Genomic DNA, 21,328 nt, shown 5'->3' on the forward strand with positions numbered 1-21,328 from the left:
ACTGATGCCTCTCCAGAGGAACACTAGGGGGAGTCTGGCTTGCTCCTTCCTGGTGTCAGCTTATTTTACTGCCTGGCCATATCACCTGAGGTAAATTATAGCTTAGAAATGAGCAACGCGGGCTGAGCGCAGTGGCTAAGCCTGTAATCCCAGCACTTTGGGAGGCCGAGGCGGGTGGATCACAAGGTCAAGAGATCGAGACCATCCTGGTCAACATGGTGAAACCCCGTCTCCACTAAAAATACAAAAAATTAGCTGGGCATGGTGGCGCGTGCCTGTAATCCCAGTTACTCAGGAGGCTGAAGCAGGAGAATTGCCTGAACCCAGGAGGCGGAGGTTGCGGTGAGCCGAGTTCGCGCCATTGCCCTCCAGCCTGGGTAACAAGAGCGAAACTCTGTCTCAAAAAAAAAAAAAAAGAAAGAAATGAGCCACGCCCAGTCCTGCCCACCAGTCATCAGAGACGTTGACTTCACAAGTTTCCCACCCCTCCTCACCAAAGCCAGCCCTGTTTCTGTAGAAGTACATCTGCTTTGCAGAGCTCTGGACCCAGGCAAGAACCTGATGGTGATTCTGCCTCTGGGTCGGCAATGAGCCTGTCGACACACCTGCTAAAGAGGCAGTAGGAAGGGGTGATGTCAAAGGCCTCTTCAGATGGCCTGGAGCAGGGGCTGATCTCTGCCTTTTTCAGCATCTTTCCTTTTCATGGTCATCACCCTGTGGACAGACAGCTGTTGTGAAGCATGGGAGCTCAGCACTGTCTCCTTCTGCCTCTCCTCACCCCTGTGTTCCCTTCTGGCAAAGGAAGAGGGCTGAGTGGCACCAGCCAGCTATATGAGCCCCTTATTTGTTTTTCAGTCTAAATCAGATCACATGTGAAAAGTGTATGACTTGCCTCTAGCCTGTAGATGTATTTTGTTTTACCCCATAGTATTTTAAATTGTAAAATACCATATAAAAATCAGTATCTCTGACTTTTCGTTTAAAATCACAATATTTAGCTGAGCCCTTCATTCTTTTCTTTATTTGGGAGACAGGGTCTCATTCTGTCACTCTGGGTGGAGTGCAGGGTTGTGACCATAGCTCACTAAAACCTCACACTCCTGGGTGCAGGCGATCCTCCCATCTCCTACTTTTGCCTCCCAAGTAGTGGGCCCTGCATTCTCAGAGATGGTAATCTCAGCACTAAGGTGCAGCTGTAGTCATTAGATTAGGCTACAGTTTGCCACAGTCCCCACCACTCCCTATGGTTCATACTCAGCCCAAGTAATTCATTATTTAGCCTACCTCACTGTGAAAACATCTGAGACTCTAGTTTTCAGACTCCTACTCTAGTAGGAGTCTCTGAAATTGGTCCTAGAGCCAAGCAGGGAGCACACCCTACAAAAATTGAGATATGTGGCTCACCCTGAGCACGTCTTCATAAAGAGTTTATCTCAGGGGAACCTGTGGGAACAAGACACCTAGAAATCATCTCATTTTGTTTATTCCAGTGGTCAAACACCAGCAACATCAGAGCTGAACTTCTTAAGAAAAGCACAGACGTTGGAAACATATGGAGTGGATCCTCACCCATGTAAGGTAAGACTCCCTGGTTAGAGACTGCACTGACCTTTCCTCCTCTAGAAGGCGTCAGGAGGAAGGGCCCACATGCCTGCGCCCAGAAGCCCCCTTCAACGTCTGCATGGCTGGCACTTTCAGTGAGATGCCAGAGAAAATGCCTCCTTTGGAAAACTCCAGATCCCATGCTGCATAATTTTGTAGTGCCACATCAATGTCAGAGGAACCGAGGCAAAGTCAATCTAAATAACAAATCCAAAGCTAGGGCCCGCAATGGGTAATTTGGTAGAAATGAAGAGAGGAGGGATGTGAAGGCCCCCCACAGGGAACGATCAGAGGCAGCTCAGCAACTGCCCATCCTTTCCTGACCTGTAATCTACTTTCTTTCCAAGAGTGGGTTTTATTGACTGCAGTGGCATAAGTCACTGCACGGAACTGCAGCGGAATCACATTTAATTCTATTACGCGCCTGTGAGGGGTAGACGGGAAGCAGCCGGGGAGGCTGCCCAGAGAAAACCTCTGTAATTACTCATGTGTGTCTAGCATTCTGGAGATGAATGCAGGCAGCCAGTCACTGCCGAGGCCTGTGCAGACCCATGGTCCCTTCCTGTCTCTCTCTGCAGCTGTGGCCCTTCGTGTCACCTCCTGTCCCTGTTGCTTTGACACCACTGGTCTCTACCTCAGTTTCTCCACATTTCTGCCTCTCTCTTTCCATTCCTGGAATGGATCCAGTATCACCAGTAAAACCACCTGTCAAGCTGATCTGAAGGAAACAGTGTCAGCCAGGAACAGGAAGGCATCAACCTTTTCTTCCTAACCAGAGAGGGGACACTAAGTTTCAAGCAAAAATGAAAAGAACAGTATGTTAGTTTCCTAGGGCTGCTGTAACATGTATCATAGACTAGGTAGCTTAAAGAACAGAAGTTTATTGTCTCACAGTTCTAGAGGCTGCAGGTCTGAGAGAAGGTGTTGGCAGGGTTGGTTTCTCCTGTGGGCTTTGAGAGAAGGATCCTTTGCAGGCCCCTCTCCTAGCTTGTGGATGGCTGTCATCTGCCTGTGTCTTCATGCTGTCTTCCCTCTGTACATGTCTCTGTCCAGATTTCTCCAAAGACCTTAGTCCTTTTGGATTATGGCCCATCCCAATGACCTCAGTTTAACTTAATTACCTCTTTAAAGATCCGGTCTTCAAAGAAGGTCACATTCTGAGGTGCTGGAGGTTAAGATGTCAACATATAAATTTTTGAGGACACAATATAGCCCATAACAAATGGGAACAAAGCAGTGTGTCCTTTGGCCCCTTGAAGAAATGATGGTGATTTGTTTCTGCCTAGGACTTGTGAACCTTGAGAACATCCTGACATTCAGAAACCTTGGTCATCTTATCTACCCCACAGTTCCCCATCCACTAGCACAGCCTGCTGCAAAGTAATCCCTGTGTTCTTGGGGCCACACTGTTAGAAAACACACTCATGCCTATTATACCAGAGAATTGACATATGGATATTTACATATTAGCAAAAAGTTCCTAAACAATGTCCTCCATGTGACAGATGTAGTTTAAACCCCTCCATAAATTGATCAGTCACTGTTAGCAGGGCAGGGCACCCTCACAGGAGTGAAGAGAGCTTTGGATAAGCTGACCCTAGGCTCCAGTTCCTATCTCCTATTTACTGGGGCCTTTGGAAGCTTCTCTGAGCCTCATTTGAAAGTATACAGTATGTATTCAATAACTGTGCTTCCTGAACTGCTGAGTCACTCCAGGACATTAAAGACAGCTGCCTGAAGATATGGTCATCAGAAGGGGCCAGGTCACTTCTGCATTTGACCCCAAACCTGCCCAGTCTCCTTGAGGCCACACATAGCACCCACCTCTTCAGAGATGGGTCCCTGGGCAGGACTGAAAGCACACGGAGGTGGGCAGACAGCGAGCCAGAGAACTACACTGACTAGAGAGGAGAAAGGGATTCTCCACCATTGCCAATGGGAGTCTGGATGCTATAGTGGCAGCCATCCTGGTCTACAGCCCAAATCCATGTACACTCCAGGACTTTGAGACTCCTGTCTCAGCCTTGTCTTGGATGAATTTGTCTATCATTGGACACAGAGAAGCTGATGAGGCTGCGGGGAGGAACCAGCATTCATACCAGGCACTGTTGTGGCCCAGTCACATATGTCATGTCATCTCAACCCCACGCATCAACTCCTGAAAAGAAAGAGGGAGGCAGGGAGGGAAGAAGAGTTGTTTGTGGCATGCCTCCTATGGCAGGCCCAGTGGAGTCTTTTCACATTATTTTTTCATTTGATCCTCACACCAAGCCCTGGGAGGTAGATGTTATTCACCCTGTTTTATAGATAAGACTGGCATTCCAAAAGGCCAAAGTTCATAAGCCCTGAGCAGTAAAGCAAGCATTTGACCTCAAGTCACTACCTATTGTTATGTACCCTGTAGAAGAACAGAAATCCCCAGGGGACTTCTGCTGGGGAGAAGGTGGGAGTGCTCATCTTACTGGGTTTCAGGTCCCTTGTTGCTGAGCCCTGTGCCTGTTCCTTACCCAGGGCCATGTCAGGGCCCTATTGTAGACCCCACACATAGCCCCTCAGCCTCTCTCATTAGGCTCTGCCCATGATTCCTCAGCCCTCCCAGTAAAGAGAACAGTTCAGAGGCCTTTACTCTTGTCACTAAGTGATATGCTATCAAGCACTCCCCTTAATGCTGCTACAAGAAGATCTGAAATAAGCTGGCATACTTGGTGTAATAAATACTGATGATTTCTATTAACAGAGAGGCAATTACTGGGCCCAGGGAATCTGGGGCATGCAGCCCTAGGGAGGACAGAAGAAGAGGAATCATTTTGATAATTAAATGAGAGCAGAACAACGCTCTAGCTTAGGCTCTGTCCCCTGGACTGATTAAGAAGCTGCTGTTCTTCCTATACACACTCATGGTTTCTTTCTGCCCAGAATGTCCTTGTCTGCCCTGGGACTAGGAAGAGGAGATTCTACAAATGCTGAATGGGACAGCCAGAGAGCTCTATTAGCTAATATCCAAATTCCAAAAGTGCACAAGGCTGTCCTGAACTCTCTGCCTTGAGCCTCAGCCCGGAACTCCTGGCAAAAGGCTCAGCAGCCCAGCCCTACAGCTGCTAGAAGAGAGGAATTAAGCAAACCACTGGCAGTCCATTGCTACATCTGTTCCCTGGCCAGCTCTGACAGCTCTCTAACTTCAGGAGCCACCATCTTGTTCCATCCAGGTGGCCCTGACATTGTTGTTTGACCTGGGTCTCCTACAGCACTGTATTTTGGCCTCCTGGGCCCAGCTTATGGAGATGCCCTGTTAAGGTTCAAGGAGTAGTTAGGCCTGTTACAGATATGCAGCCTTGTTATTAAGAGTCTGGATGGTACCATTTATTGAGAGTCTGCCTGTGCCAGGCTCACACATTATCTCATTGAATTGTTACAACATCACTACCAAGAAGATATTCTTGTCCCCATTTTAAGATAAGAACACTGAGCCTCTACAAATACAGACAAGAAGGGATATGAGGGAGAAAAGTCCCCTCTAAGGGACCAACTAACATGTTCAAAGGTACTGGGTAACATAGTACTGAGACTCGAACCCAGGGTTATCTGAGTCTCAATGCTATGCTTTTTCAGTTATTATTCATGGTCTTCCTTTTGGAGAGATGGAATTTAGGAACTCAGCACAACTCATTGCCAATTCTGATACAGAAAGGGCACTAACCTACAAGATTATTGACATCATACGTATTAGTCCATTTTCACAATGCTATAAAGAACTGCCTGAGACTGGGTAATTTATAAAGAAAAGAAGTTTAATTGACTCACAGTTCTGTATGCCTGGGAGGCCTCAGGAAGCACAATCATGGCAGAAGGGGAAACAAGGCATGTCTTACTTGGCAGCGGGAAAGAGAGAACAAGAGGGGAAGGGCCACACTTTTAAACTGTCAGATCTTGTGAGAACTCCCTCACTATCACAAGAACAGCATGGGGGAAACTAACCCCATGGTCCAAACACCTCCCACCATGGCCCTTCCCTGTCACATGGGGAATAAAATTCCACACCAGATTTGGGTGGGGACACAGAGCCAAACCATATCATCATCCTGTAAAAATGTAATGTAAGTTCACCAGTGTCTTTATGCCTGCTTTGTATAGACCAGGATAAAATTGATTTCAGCAGAATCTAGGTTAGATCAACCACAAAAACAAAATTACAGTGTCCTTTTGCCCTTAAAATAGGATCATTACTTTCATAATACAGCCACCTAGCCAGCTCTCTAAAGAAGAACTCCTTCCCCTGTCTTGATGAGTTGCCCCTCACTTCTTTTTTTTTTTTTTTTCTGAGACAGAGTTTCACTCTTCTTACCCAGGCTGGAGTACAATGGCATGATCTTGGCTCACTGCAACCTCCACCTCCCTGGTTCAAGTGATACTTCTGCCTCAGCCTCCTGAGAACCTGAGATTATAGGTGCATGTCACCACGCCCAGCTAATTTTTTTTGCAGAGACAGGGTTTCTCCATGTTGGTCAGGTTGGTCTCAAACTCCTGACCTCAGTTGATCTGCCTACCTCGGCCTCCCAAAGTGCTGGGATTACAGGTGTGAGCCACCACACCTGGCATCCCTCACTTCTGAGAAGCAGAACCAGAAGGATTAGTGATGGCTCTTCCACCCTTGGGCGGGTCCCTCTTGGCGGTGCTGCAGGTAGGGTTAGATTTACGGCTGAAATGAAGAACTTCACCAAAGCCACCTAGTGAAATTTTCACCAGGAATTCCATTTCTGAGCTGTCAGGGAGTAACACCAAGTCTCTTATAGGGTGCCTCCTCCTCCTCTTCATTTCTATTCTAGTTTATTGTGGCCAAGTTTAAGTGTAGTATATTCAGACTGGGTGATTTTCATAACTGATTTCAGCTTCCCAACTGTGAGCTCTTTTAGAAATGGGCATAAATATCTGGTAGAGCATGTAGAATGATCTTCTGGAGGGTTTTATAAGAAATAGTGGCTTCACCCATCAAAATTAAATTAGGTTGAGTCATGCCCCAAAGAGGAAACAGGAGACACTAGAGGCCTAACAACCAAGAATGCTGTGTTCTCTGCTCGGTCACACCCAGCGTGTCCTCTAGGGTGGCAGAAGACAGAAGGCTACTTTGAATCTGGAAGTGGAACTGGTGGGGACTAGAAATGGTGGCCAGATGTTCCTGCTTCTGAACCAGTCAGTGCTTTGATTTCCAAAAATTCTTTCCTGGGCAGCGTGATCCTCTTAGGGTGAACTTTGGCGGTGTTGACCGACACAGGTCAAGTTTGATGGCGAGGGTCATGTGAACACATGAGTGACAAGGAATGCATGTTCATCCCCTCTCCAAGGAGAATACCACTGGCCATGTCCTAGCAGTAAGGTATTTAGGCCATCTCCCTAAATCAGATGGAAGTAGTATTTCTCGAGGTATATATTATCGTCCTCATTTTGCAAATGAGGAAACCAAGGTATGGAGAAGTCAAGTCACGGAACAAAGAAGAAGCAGAGCTGGGGTCCTAAATCGAGACAGCTCTTTTCACGATGAGAAACTGAAAATAATTTTTTGACCTCAGAACTGTAGAAGTGAGCTAGATTTTTCTGGCTATTACTTGCTGCAGAGTATAGCTGGCAGTAGCCATGACATAGCTCTCAGGACCCTAGTTTGTATTCCACTTCCTGACTCTAGTAATGGCTCAATCCTGTGGGCACTGATTTCATAGGGATGGGAAGGGGACAGGGAGGAAAGGCAGTCCAGCTTGATGAAATGGGAGCTCTGAAGACAACTGTTGACTGTTCACTTCTCACCTTGTCCTCATTCCCTCCTCTTTTTTATCATGCAACTTGTTATCTTGCACACAAACTCCAAGGGCAGGCTCACAACAAGAATGACAAGTCAGATAGAAGAAACTGGAGACGTTCCAGGGAAGGTGTCAGTGTGGCTGCGTGCTCATATTTTCATGCCAGTACAGATGTGAGATTTCTCACTGTAATTCAAGTCCCTTCCACACTGGTTGCTGAGCCTCACGTGCCTGAGGCAAGTTGCAGACATCCCAGTTGTCACCTGCCCCTGCCCGGGTGCTGGGCTCTTTTGGAGGCCATCATCTGCATCTGTTGCATTTGAAACAGTTTGGAGAATTGCTCTCTTCATATGACAGACTGCATTGGGATTGTTCAAGTTACTATTACTTATAAAATGATGTGGCACCTCATTGGGGTTTATTCCCAGCTCTCTGCAGCAAAGCAGCCAGTCTGGTTAGGAGAGGCTTTGCCCCTCTAACTCTCACTCTAACACCTGCCTTCACTCAGAGGCCAGCTCTGAGGTATCTGCAGGATGCAGGGCAGCCTGGCCAGCACCACCCATCTTGTGGGACTGACTTCCCTTTGCTCTGCCCAGAGGGACACAGGTCACTGAGAAGATTCTGACGGATCTCTGACTGTGTCATGGGCTCTATTCCCTTCTCTTTCTCACTCCTCCGTGGTCCCCTAACAATTAATTACTTCCCTTTTTTCATTCTAACTTCCCACATTTTTGTTTCTTTTTTTTTTTTTTGAGACAGAGTTTCGCTCTTGTTACCCAGGCTGGAGTGCAATGGCGCGATCTCGGCTCACCGCAACCTCCGCCTCCTGGGTTCAGGCAATTCTCCTGCTTCAGCCTCCCGAGTAGCTGGGATTACAGGCACGTGCCACCATGCCCAGCTACTTTTTTGTATTTTTAGTAGAGACGGGGTTTCACTATGTTGACCGGGATGGTCTCGATCTCTCGACCTCGTGATCCACCCGCCTCGGCCTCCCAAAGTGCTGGGATTACAGGCTTGAGCCACTGCGCCCAGCCGCATTTTTGTTTCTTAACTAGCAAAATTTAAATCTGTCAACATCAGGAATAATAGTAAAATGTTAGCTTTCTGTTTTTCTTTTCTTTTTTTTTTTTTGTGACGAAGTCTTGCTCTGTCACCAGGCTAGAGTGCAGTGGCACGATCTCAGCTCACTGCAACCTCCACCTCCTGGGTTCAAGCGATTTTCCTGCCTCAACCTCCCAAGTAGCTGGTACCACAGGTGCCCACCACCATGCTCACCTAATTTTTTTTGTATTTTTAGTAGAGACAGGGTTCCAGCATCTTAGTCAGGCTGGTCTTGAACTTCTGACCTCATGATCCACACTCCTTGGCCTCCCAAAGTCCTGGGATGACAGGTGTGAGCCACTGAGCCTAGCCTTCTTTTTTTTTGGATACAGAATCTGGCTCTGTAGCCCAGACTGCAGTGGTATGGCACAGTCTCAGCTCACTGCAACCTCCACCTCCCGGGTTCAAGCGATTCTCCTGCCTCAGCCTCCTGAGTAGCTAGGATTACAGGTACCCGCCACCATGCCCAGCTAATTTTTGTATTTTTTTTTTTTTTGAGACGGAGTTTCGCTCTTGTTACCCAGGCTGGAGTGCAATGGCGCGATCTCGGCTCACCGCAACCTCCGCCTCCGGGGTTCAGGCAATTCTCCTGCCTCAGCCTCCTGAGTAGCTGGGATTACAGGCACGCACCACCATGCCCAGCTAATTTTTTCTATTTTTAGTAGAGACGGGGTTTCACCATGTTGACGAGGATGGTCTCGATCTCTCGACCTCGTGATCCACCTGCCTTGGCCTCCCAAAGTGCTGAGATTACAGGCTTGAGCCACCGTGCCCGGCAATTTTTGTATTTTTAGTAGAGACGAGATTTCACCATGTTGGTCAGGCTGGTCTTGAACTCCTGACCTTGTGATCTACCGGCCTAGATTTCTTTTAAAAAAGGATTTGTATTAATTTAAACAAACTCAGCTAACTATTACCAGCCCTAATAATATTAACAAACACAGGCGTGGTAGCTCATGTCTGTAATGCCAGCACTTTGGGAGGCTGAGGTGGGCGGATCACTTGAGCCTGGGAGTTCAAGAGCTACCTGGGCAATATGGTGAGACCCTGTCTCTAAAACAAAAACCCCATGGCCACTAGCATTTGTGGGGTGCTTCCTAAACATAACCTATGAGGTAGATAATATGATCAAACCCTCATTATAAGACAAGGAGTCTGAATCGTGGAGAAATTAAGGACCTGGCCACAGCCACACAGTAAGTGGCAGAGCTGGACCTGGACCCAAGCGGTTTGACTCAGCCCACAGCACTGTGGTTCTAGTGGGGGCGCTCTTCTGCAAGTCACTGCCTGTATGAGCCAGAGTGGAAGAAGCAGAGGGGCTCCTCTGCTGTCTCCCTCCCCTGCTTGTCCCCCCACCTCCCTTCCCTACTTCTTCCCCTATTATTTCAGGCTGTCTGCTACCCCACTGCAGGCCCAAGGCTTCATTTCCATCCCTCCACCTCTTCTTCCTAGGTCTTTCCTCTATCTCAGCGAGCATTATGACCCCTTCCATGCCTCTGCCCCATCTCTGCCTCCCTTCTCATTTTTACCCACACATGGATGTTCCCCACTGCAGCCAAACTGGCCCCTCAGACCCACCCCACTGTCTTACACCTTCATCTGTTCAACATTTTCTGCAGGCCCTTTCTACACCAGCAGTCACACAATAAGGTCTCCACTCCCAGCCTCTGTTTTTCTAAGCCTGCAATTATAGAGCTTCCCTGGGTCCTACTTGCACAGTGAGCAGAAGAGGCAAGCCACCCTTCCCTGACCCATACCTCTGCCAAGCCTGCCAGGTTAGCCCTGGTGCCTCCTGGCAGGAACAGTGTTTGTGGGCAGTGCCTGGTACTCAGATAGTAATAACCACCACCAAGCACTGATGACAAGCAGGAGGAAATCCAGCCCTGTGGCTTCACAATGTCTGTATTCCAGTTATTTTTAAACAGCTTTTTGTTGTGCCCATGACATTGTGTAGCCAAGTGTCTAGATTATGACAGACCCTGAGGAAAGGACAATAATAACAATACATTAATTACAAATGTTTACCAAACATATACTCAGTTTATTCCCTGGACCCAGATGCTCACACTTATAACCCTGACTCTGAGAGATAGTTTTAAAGCAAAACTGTATTGCTTCTTGAGGCAGGACTCATGAGGCCCTGCAGAGGCCCCACTGTTCTTAGGACCAATCAGGCTGAGAATCTGTGCCAAGGAGCCGAGCCCTGAAACCTGAGAGACCAAGAGAGCCAAACCTTAGTCCGACCTGGCCCAGCCGGCAGCCTTCGCCCCCATACCCATGCCTCATGCCCAGCGTTTGGCCCTGACTCCATGGCACCACCTGAGCTGTGGCCCAGAAAACTCTCCCGCAGACACGTTTGACCAGCATCACGGCATAAGTTTCTGGTCACCTCAACACACTCATACCCTCTCCAGAGCCACTCATGTAGCCTGATGTCACAAAATCTCACCTCACGCCCCTGTCACAAAGGAAGCCCCTCTGGGAGGGCAAAATCCTCCACCCAGCCTAGTCCTCACAGAGCTGACTTTCCCACATGAGGACGCAGGACCTGCAGCTTCTGCTGCACCCGCTCCCTGCTGTGTTCAATGGAGCCTCAAGCTTGGTGTTTACCCACTGATGGTGCCAGCGACCAGGACACCCTCTCTGTTGGTTCAGGCATCTCAGAGCTGAAGGCAACTGTTCTGTTTGGCCAGTTGCTCTTTATTTTTTTCTTCAGCTAAACTTCCCTGAGGGGCCCAATGTTATAGGACTATTATGAAAGTGATAACAAACCCCCCACTCTTTAATGACAGCCTTTTAAGATATAATCCACATATAAAATGTGTTTTGTTTTGTTTGAGACGGAGTCTTGCCCAGTTGCCCAGGCTGAAGTGCAGTGCCGTGATCTCAGCTCACTGCAACCTCTGCCTCCTGGGTTCAAGTGATTCTCCCGTCTCAGCCTCCTGAGTAGCTGGGACCACAGGCACGTGCCACAACGCCTAGCTAATGTGTATTTTTAGTAAACATGGGGTTTCACCATGTTGGTCAGGCTGGTCTCAAACTCCTGACCTCAGGTGATCTGCCCTCCTCAGCCTCCCAAAGTGCTGGAATTACAGGCATGATCCACCATACTCAGCCAAATGTGCCCCTGCCCAACTTTTTTTTTTTGAGATGGAGTCTTGCTCTGTCTCCCAGGCTGGAATGCAGTGGTGTTATCTCAGCTCACTGCAACTTCTGCCTCCCAGGTTCAAGTGATTCTCTTGCCTCAGCCTCCTGAGTAACTGGGATTACAGGCACCTGCCACCACACCTGTCTAATTTTTGTATTTTTAGTAGAGATGGGGTTTTACCACGTTGGTCAGGCTGGTCTCGAACTCCTGACCTCGCAATCCACTTACCTTGGCCTCCCAGACTGCTGGGATGACAGGCGTGAGCCACCGTGCTGGCCCAAATGCGCCATTTTGAAGTGTACAATTCAGTGGTTTTTAGTATATTGACAGAGCTAAAAGATTACAACATGATTCTTTATGACTGGCTTCTTTCACTTGGCATAATGTTTTCAATGTTCACCCGTGTTGTAGCGTCTATCAGTACTTCGTTCCTTTTTACTGCTGAATAGGATTCTACTGTATCATAATATACCACTTGTTTATTCATTTATCAGTTAACAGAAACTTTACACTGGAAAATGGATTGGGTTGTTTCTACTGTTTAGCTCTTACACATAGTGCTGTTATTAACAGACATGTAGCAGTTTCTCTGTGGATGTGCATTTTTAATTCTCCAGGCACATACTGAAGAGTGGAATTGCTGGGTCATATGGTAACTCTATTTTTAACAATTTTTTTTTTTTTTTTTTTTTTTTTTGAGACGGAGTTTCGCTCTTGTTACCCAGGCTAGAGTGCAATGGCGCGATCTCGGCTCACCGCAACCTCCGCCTCCTGGGTTCAGGCAATTCTCCTGCCTCAGCCTCCTGAGTAGCTGGGATTACAGGCACGTGCCACCATGCCCAGCTAATTTTTTGTATTTTTAGTAGAGACGGGGTTTCACCATGTCGACCAGGATAGTCTCGAACTCTCGACCTCATGATCCACCCGCCTCGGCCTCCCAAAGTGCTGGGATTACAGGCTTGAGCCACCGCGCCCAGCCTATTTTTAACAATTTAAATGACTTTCAAACTCTTTCTCAAAGTGACCATTTTACGATCCCATCAGCAATGCATGAGGTGTTGCCTATCTCTTTGGATGTTCACAGCAACCTTCTAAGGTTGGTATCATTATGAACTACAACTTAACAGATCTGGGCACTGAGGCTTAGTAAGTAACTTGCCTGGAGTCATGCAGCTGGCAAGTGGCAAGGCTGAGACTCAAACTGTGGTCTTGTGATTCCAGATGACATGCTTTTCACTCTGCTACCTATTGCCAAGTGTTAACCCTGTGTCACCTATGAACAGCTGTGTTTCTCACCCTTTCACCTCTATGCCTGCATCACCCAGTGAGAAGTCTTTTTGTGTTGCAGGACGTGTCAGGAAATGCTGCATTTCTGGCCTTCACTCCTTTTGGGTTTGTTGTTCTTCAAGGAAACAAGAGGGTCCACTTCATTAAATGGTGAGCGTCTTCATTTCCAAAACAGGCTCTTTATATCTCACCAACTGGGGAGGGGCGATGGTTCCCATGTCCTTTGTCTGTGATTGGGCAGTTCTGGTTCAGAGCCCTCTCCAAAGCCTTGCGTTGATAGTGGTTACTGATGAAGGGAGTGGTCTCTTCCTAGGCATCCTGTTCTTCCAAAGGGGTGTCCCTGAGAGCCAACAGCCTTTCCAGAGAGGAAAAGGGATAAAAGGTTTGATTTCTGGGGAGGGTGAGAGGCCTGGGGCTGGAGGCAGTGTTAGCTGAGCAAAGTTCCTGTAAGAACTAAGTCCTTGAGGGTATCACCCACTGAGGGCGGTAGCCAGCCCTGTTGAGCTGGCTGTTCTGAACCATCTCGGTGGATGGCTTAGTGCCCTTACCTGCTCTGCTAACAAGAGTGGGGAGGGGGCTCACAGATAGTGACCCCTGGAGCACATATAAGTCACCCTGTTACTTTAGCAAAACAGCCTTCTCCGACCAGGCCTCACTGTGGGCATTGTGTCTGCTGCTGTCTCACTCCTCTCCCTCTTTGGCATTTAAATGTCCTCAGCCTCCAGGAGTCACATTCCCACTCTTACTTCCCTCCCCTCTCCACTCCCATCTCACAGGCAAGAGCCACTGCCTCCGCTGCAGCTACTCTGAACTGCTTCCTCTCCTACCCCTCTCTGTTTTGTTTGGGGTGGGTTCTGCTGCATGCCTCTGGGAAGACTCTAGTTTGTTGATTGACATTTGGATCTCCTGGAGACCCTTTAGGTGGCCAGCCCATACAAACATCTGTCGGCATCAAAACATTTTGCATATTCTACTAAGCTCCTGTGATTTCTTTACCTTCCTGAGTGTCAGACTGCCAAGTCTAAGCTGGCCAACTCCTCCTAGGGGCTTAGGTAAGTGGCTTCCTGGTCCAACAGAGTTCAGTGGAGGGAAGCCTGCTTGGTTTCTTTGCCTTCTCCAGGACAGCTCATGACGAATCTTGAGTACAGGTGCTTCCTAGTCAGCGTTCTGCCAGAGCTACTGCAGGCCATCTGCCCTGCTGTGCCCTCTTCAGCTCCCCAACTGAGCTTGAGCTTGAGGACAGATAACACCTTTCCAGCCCATCTTGCTTTTGTGAAGGATGGCATTACGATCATCAGCCAGAGTGCTGGTGAAATTGTTCCTCACACATGCCTCGGGGTGAGGCCTCATTCCCCAGGACAACAGCCTGATACAAGGCAGCTGCTGTCCTGGAATTACCAGAATACACCCTGACATACATGTTTCCTAGGCATCCCCAAGTCAGCCTATTTCACTGTGCTCTCTGGGTGAAGATGTGAGGTTTTGGAATCTCCTGTCCAACCAAATGCTTTTCAGAAAAAGACAATGAGCAGGATCAGGCCACAGCCCTCCTAGTGTGGGGCCTCTGCTGCCTAGATACATCTGGGCTATTTGATGTTCCTTAGAGGGCCCAGATACTGGGCAACATTCCAGCCAGAGTAGCTGTTGCCTCAGGTCCCTGTCAGGGGGCATATTTAGCTAGAAACAAGTAGGACACACCTGTTACAGACACCTGCAGTCCCTAAATTATCCCTACCCCTCCAGAAGCCATGATGTCTCCTAGTTCTCACAGATGCTTTTCTTTCCATGGCTTTTCTCATGCACTACTTCTTCTGGAAGTCTCCTCTTCACCATGTGTCAACTCTGTAATAATAGATGTAAACCCAATCTCACCTTCAAAATAAAACTCCTTTCCTAGCTTGCTTGTTGGAACCTAGATGATCTATGTGCTTGTGTATATATTAACCAATTGGCATTTATCATATTGTGTGTGCGCATGAGATTGATGATTGATTGAGAGGGAGTTTGAGAGGGAATCATACAGGGAAGGGTTACCATGTGGCTTGTGTTAGCTCAGAACTGGTGGTCAGAAGTTGTGAAATCTCATCCTGACCCCGGCCATGATTTCCAGGACCACAAAGAACAAGTGGTTTTCCTCTGTCCCCTGAACTTTGTCCAGCAATAAATTGGATACATGATTCTCAATACCTTTCTACTATTTCTTAGGATATTGAGGTAATCTCCCTAGAAATTATTTAAAAAAAATTAGCGGCCAAGTGGAGGTGGATGTGCATGACCAGAACTGCTTTGGGGATCCCAGTTGGGTAGAGAAATGGGGCCTCCAGTTTCATGGAGAGGGCTGAGAGGCTCCAGAGGGCAGCTATGTTGGGCAGATAGAAGGGAAGCGAGGAGCGACCAATGCTGAGTCCTAGTTCTCTGGCTCTCAGGGACATTCACCTAAGACCCAGTAGTTTTTCCATTTTGCAAATGTAACCAAGGCTGAGAGCAGGAAGTGGATGTGGAGGTGAGGTCTAGGCCGTGCCATGTATAGTAACCATGTCACTTCTTCTGATTTGTGTCTGTCCCACGGGTGATGTACCCCAGTATCCTGTTTGCCTCTTTTACTGCAGCCATTCACTGGGCTGGTGGCTTCAAGGATTTTTCTACAATAACCCCTAAGCCCCTTTCCTGGTCAGTACGCTGCATGACTGTTCCATGTAATCTGTTCTCTCTCTTTGGTATGTTGCCCTGCCCCGCTCCCTGAGATTGTTTGACATTTGTCTGCATTAAACTGCATTTTCCATCCAGTGGCACAGTCACCTGAAAGACTCAACTCCCTCAGAACCTGGTTGCATTGTTTCTCATTATTTGCTGTATCTTGAACTTTGGCCTCATCAGCTACCTGTGGCATCTTACGTTTGACAGTCCCATCCAGATAATGCACCTGTGTTATGAACCCAGTCCTGAAATGACCCTGGATACTCTACCTAGACTCACTTTCCATGCAAATGTTTCCCTTTTACAGCCACTGTTGATAATCCTGAAATCCTCCTGTCACCCTATTACTATAGTGTGATTGACCAGAAAACTGTGGATTGAACTGTTTCAACAACGTTCTCTAAGGCCTCTGCGCTGCTGTCTTGTTTCAGTTCTAATTTTGGCTAAAATTGTGTCTGTGCCTGGAGCCCCTTCCAGTTGGGGTGGGCTTTGCATCTACAAGATTTAACTGGAACAAGCAGCCCGCAATGAGGTGACAGGCACTATCTTTGTGCTTCTAGGAATGAGGTGACCAAGCTGAAATTTGAAGGAAAGACTTTCTATTTATACGTAAGTCAGAAAGAGGTGAGTGCTGGCTTCCTTCTCTTCAGGGAGGGCTGGGGTGATAGGATGCTTCCTGGTGGCCAGAGCCAAGCTTGAGGGATCCCAGTAGAGCCAAGCCACCCACATGCTAAGCCAAAACCAAGGTCAGGACCTGGAGGTACGATGCAAAGGGGGAGGAAGGCCCTGGAGCACAGGACTCCTCAGGGATGCTGTTGACACCCAGAGCTTCCACTCAAGAGATCTCCACTTCCAGGAGATGCAAAGGAAGACTCTTTTTTTTTTTTTTTTTTTTCATATATATGGAAATTCCAAAGGCAAGAGCCACCTTCTCACCAAGAGCTCGCCTGGTTCAATTTGTGCCAGTTTTGTGCCAGCTGAGACTTATCCTGATTGGACTTGTCAAGTGCGACGTGATGCACTGAACTGAGCTCCGCTCCAGTGGGTCCCATGGGCCCTCCCCTCCAACTAGCCAGCTGCCAGGACCTCTAACAGCTCTGGAGTCAGGGTCCTCATCAGCTTCACCCTTTACTTCTCCATCCATACTTAGCGATATCTATGTGGAAATTTTTGCAGGAAAAGAAAATTATTCTTACATATTTTGCTCCAACTCCCGAAGCGTGTAAGCACCTCTGGAAATGTGGAATTGAGAACCAAGCCTTCTACAAGTGAGTGGATACATGTGATGGGGACTGTCTTTCTCAGAGCCAGAGTCACAAAGAGTCAGGACAGGAGGCCACGTGCCCAGGAGCCTGGGGCAGGGTAGCTGGAATTGGGCAAGAGCTTGACAGTTCCTGAGAAGCCAGGTTGAGGCCAAAGGCAAGAGCTTTGCCTACCAAAGGGATTTTGTAAAATATGTAGGGCTTTTGTGTTGTTTTCTTTGATTAAGAAAGTGGTTATAAAAGCATTAAGGGAGTGAAGAAATGGCCCGTCACAGGGGTGAAGTCAGGTAAAGCATGTCTCACTAAACCCCTTGGCCTTACTTTAAAAATATACCGTAATGATTTATGCTTCACTAAGATGTATATGAATGAGGTCAAGGCAAGACAGAGTGTGTGGTATTTTCTACCTGGGGTGAGCCCTGCTCTCACCAAATGCCCCTGACAGGCCAGGTCCCAGCTTCAGTAACCTGAAGGATCCTGGAAAGATGAGAACTGCTCGGGGCCAAGTGGCACCATGCTCCTCCCCAGGGAAGATTCTGCTGCCTGCTAGCTGTTATGGGGTTGCTGTCCTTCCAGTTGCCAGCACCACAGCCCCAGAGGCTGTTTCTTAGAAAGGCATTCTGAATTGCTTCATACTCACTATGTGTTCATACCAGAATCAAGGATTCACTGAATCAGCAGCCTTTCTTCTCCTGAAGAATACACTCAGGGGAGACTTTGGCGTGGTCACATTTCCGTCCTGTTCAGTCCCTACTGTCCATAGAAAGTCAAGAAAACATTTATTTTCTTTAGCTACCACCCGCTCTTTGCCTGTGAGGATGTAATCCAGGTGGTTACCTGAACCTAGAGAGAAGCAACTTGAGATGCAAACTCCTGCTTGTTGGACTGAGGAGCAGCCCAGGAAGGATGGGGTCTCATGGGTCTCCCTAGCAGAGAGAGGAAGGCACTAACAGACAGGGGCCTGCTCCACACCAAGCTGTCACTGCCCTGGAAATGGTGTATGTGGAAGACGTCCCTTTCTCTCTGCCAAACGGTCTAATGCAAACAGAAGCAATCTTCTTGTCTCTTGTCTTTTCATGCCTTCAGCACCATTTCTTAAGGGCTTGGTTTTCCCATCTGTGTCATGGAAACAGAAGTGTGCTTCTGAACCTGTGACCACACTCGATTTCTGAGTGTTCCCACAAGTAGATCTCCATACCCACGCAGCCCTGCCTGCACCCACTCTGGAAACCGAGGTCATTTTTCAGTTTTCCGTTGCCTCCCTAATGTTTTGTTAAGTGGTAAAAGCCTCTAGCCAGGGTCAGATCCCCAGGTATGCCAAGTCTCTGGCAGCAGTGCTTTGGCCTTGCTCAGTGTCTTTCACATACAGATCCCTAGTCCTGCCTTTGGCGTGATGCTTTGGCAGGAGCCCAGTCAGATGCAAGAACATGCCCAGGCAGGAGGGTAAGCAGCCAGATGTCCTGGAACCCTGAGACAGGCAGGGATGGTGTCTCCCAGGAACTCTTCATGGATGTGGAGACAGCTTCTACTCACTGCTCATAGCACAGGTTTCAGACCCACATGGGTCGCTGGCTGGATCAGTACCATAGGCACCTGGTCATGTTATAGGTGGATCCCATCTTAGGAGACTTCTCTGTGAGCAGCTTAGCCCAGGCTGAGAGAGCTAATGGGCTAGTGAAGTCACCCAGGAAAAAGTATCACAGAGCTCCACATCAGCCTCAAAAGAGATATCAAATAGATATTCTGGGGGAGGGAGGAAACCTCCAAATTCAAATACATGATGGAACTTTTATTAAAGTTAAGCTAGTTTCTTCATTGCAGGATTTCTCAGTCTTTACCATGGTCATGTATTTTAGGACCCTCCAAGAGGGAGATGGAACAGGAAGGGCAGCCCCCACCCTCTTCTCTACCCAAATCACCCAGACAGACACAAGATCAAATACGGGCACTGGAAAAGAGACCCCTGAGATCCAGCAGTCCCAGCTTCATCATTTTAGAAGGGTAAAGCTAAGAGGGAAGGAAATGTACCTGAAGTCATATCACATTGCTAATAAGTGGCCTGGCTGAGATCAGATGGGTGGCATTCTGTTATTCCCCAGACCATCGACCCGAGCAAGTGTTCTCTCAGTCCCCCTCGTAAAACCTATGAAGCATTTTGCGGGGGCCTTCACTCTCCCAACACCAAAATGGGTTTCCATGTGACAGTCCTGGGCACTGAGGCAGGAGCACAGCCCCCAGATCCTAAATAACAGTCGGAGACAAGTGTGGACTATAAAGGGATTTTTCCTGAAGAGTTTCAAGTAGACTTTGAAAGTTGGGGGTGTGCTGCCTTAGCCTGGGTGAGGTAGTTCAGGCCCTCTGTCACACTGGACTTTGTCTTGCTGCAGGCTGGAGAAGTCAAGCCAAGTCCGCACAGTGTCCAGCAGCAACTTATTCTTTAAAGGGAGCCGGTTCCGATACAGGTAAATAGTGACAGTAAGTAACCATTATGGATCTATTTTCAGACCCTTCTCTGGAGAACATTCAGTGGTCCTTATCCTTGAGAACAGAGAAACTGGGGAAGGCTCAGAAAAGCCTGAGGTTTCCATCCAATTCTCCTGTCTTATGACCCTGTTACTATTTCCTTCCTTCCCTACAGCTATTTGTCTGTAGGGTCTTAAGGTATATCGGCAAACCATAGTGGCTTACGCCTATAATCCTGGCACTCTGGGAGGCTGAGGCAGATGGATCACCTGAGGCCAGGAGTTCGAGACCAGCCTGGGCAACATGGTGAAACCCATCTCTACAAAAAAAATATAAAAAAATAGCTGGGCATGGTGGTGCACACCTGTAGTCCCAGCTACTTGGGAGGCTGAGGTGGGAGAATTGCTTGAGCTCAGAAGGTTGAGGCTGCAGTGAGCCATGATTACACCACTGTACTTCAGCCTGGGAGCAAGACCCTGTCTCCAAGAAAATGAAAAATAAATATGTATCTTCCCTTTCTCTTCAACAGCAGCAAAATCAGAACTATAACAATTACTCTTTTCATGTCTCACTATCTAAAGGTTGCTTCATGTTTTTTTGTGATGCAATTGTAACATGCCAGAAAATGAGGAATTGTTCCTAAATGAGAATGGAAGATCCTAAAGACTCTCTTAGACATAGAGAGAGCTCTCTCAGATAGGCTGTCACAACGCTTTAGAACTCTACCTCAACAAGCAAGCCTTTCTTTTTTTTTTTTTTTTTTTTTGAGACGGAGTTTCGCTCTTGTTACCCAGGCTGGAGTGCAATGGCGCGATCTCGGCTCACCGCAACCTCCGCCTCCTGGGTTCGGGCAATTCTCCTGTCTCAGCCTCCTGAGTAGCTGGGATTACAGGCACGCGCCACCATGCCCAGCTAATTTTTTGTATTTTAGTAGAGACGGGGTTTCACCATGTTGACCTGGATGGTCTCGATCTCTTGACCTCGTGATCCACCCGCCTCGGCCTCCCAAAGTGCTGGGATTACAAGCTTGAGCCACCGCGCCCTGCCGCAAGCCTTTCTTAATGATGAAAACATTGGGGAATGGGTGGGCCACAGAGGCCATTTTCAGATTCAGCGAAAGCACCTGAGATCTTGGAGAGGAGCTGTCCTGGAACACAGTCTCATTTCTTGCTGCTTGTTTTTATTATACTACTTATAGTGGCCGAGTTGCAAAGGAAGTCATGGAGTCAAGTGCTAAGATCAAACGGGAGCCACCGGAAATACACAGGTGGGCTGCTGGGGCATCCCCCCAAAACAGTTCTAGCTCAGATCCCAGGATCTCCATTCAGCAGTTTGAGTACTGTGAAGCTCCTGGCCCCAGTGGCTACCAAAAGGGGCAGAATAGGGCAGATGGGTGAAGAAACTTCTCAGAAGGAATGGGGAGAAATCTTTGACCCTTAATGAAAGAGCCGGGGAGGACGGGCTACTACAGCTAGTACATCAGATCCAAATGCTACCTCAGTTAGCAGTTCTCTTCTGCCCTCCCAAGTCTTGACATTGATTATAGATACGTCACACCATTTCAGTGGTTCTGGAATCAGTCCATTACACGAAGGCAAGGATGGTCGCAAAGCCCTGCCACACAGGGTGTAAAATAGTTTCAGGATCTGTGCTTCATGCAGATCCACAAATTGTTTGTTTCTAGAAGCCTGTCTCCTAGAGTCCAAGATCCAGAAAGGATATGACTGACCAAGACTAGGATTTGCCAACCAGCCTTTGCCTCTAGGAATGTGAGCATTACTGCCTGCCCCTCCACATGGCACCCCGTCATCAGCAGCCTCTGTTGGCAGTCAGGGGTGGCTGCCAATGTTGGTCCAGGCATGTTTTCAGGAGTACTGCCCATACTGGTGCTCTACTCTCTGACAGATTTGCCCCAACCCCTGAGACCAGTGGCACTGCTGCCACACTAAAAAAAAGGTTCAGATGGGTCTAGGCTTATA

General features: G+C 48.1%; 1 protein-coding gene across 9 annotated transcripts in view; it reads left to right on the top strand.

Annotated features, from left to right (window-relative positions):
• The window catches only part of FRMD5 (FERM domain containing 5), a 349,168-nt gene that overhangs the window by 314,784 nt on the left and 13,056 nt on the right, over nucleotides 1–21,328 (top strand). For 6 of the 9 annotated variants that reach the window (XM_074393702.1, XM_074393703.1, XM_039469324.2 and 3 more), the window contains 7 exons: nucleotides 1,491–1,578; nucleotides 12,989–13,077; nucleotides 15,511–15,597; nucleotides 16,185–16,248; nucleotides 16,801–16,892; nucleotides 19,274–19,348; nucleotides 20,548–20,616. In XM_074393702.1, coding sequence (XP_074249803.1) covers nucleotides 1,491–1,578; nucleotides 12,989–13,077; nucleotides 15,511–15,597; nucleotides 16,185–16,248; nucleotides 16,801–16,892; nucleotides 19,274–19,348; nucleotides 20,548–20,616 — 564 coding nt within the window. The remainder of the gene's footprint in view (nucleotides 1–1,490; nucleotides 1,579–12,988; nucleotides 13,078–15,510; nucleotides 15,598–16,184; nucleotides 16,249–16,800; nucleotides 16,893–19,273; nucleotides 19,349–20,547; nucleotides 20,617–21,328) is intronic. The other 3 variants (XM_039469327.2, XM_039469330.2, XM_039469325.2) reach the window with 1 other exon arrangement.

This window comes from Saimiri boliviensis, chromosome 2 (genome assembly GCF_048565385.1).
Source record: "Saimiri boliviensis isolate mSaiBol1 chromosome 2, mSaiBol1.pri, whole genome shotgun sequence".
In the NCBI taxonomy this organism is placed as follows: Eukaryota; Metazoa; Chordata; class Mammalia; order Primates; family Cebidae; genus Saimiri; species Saimiri boliviensis.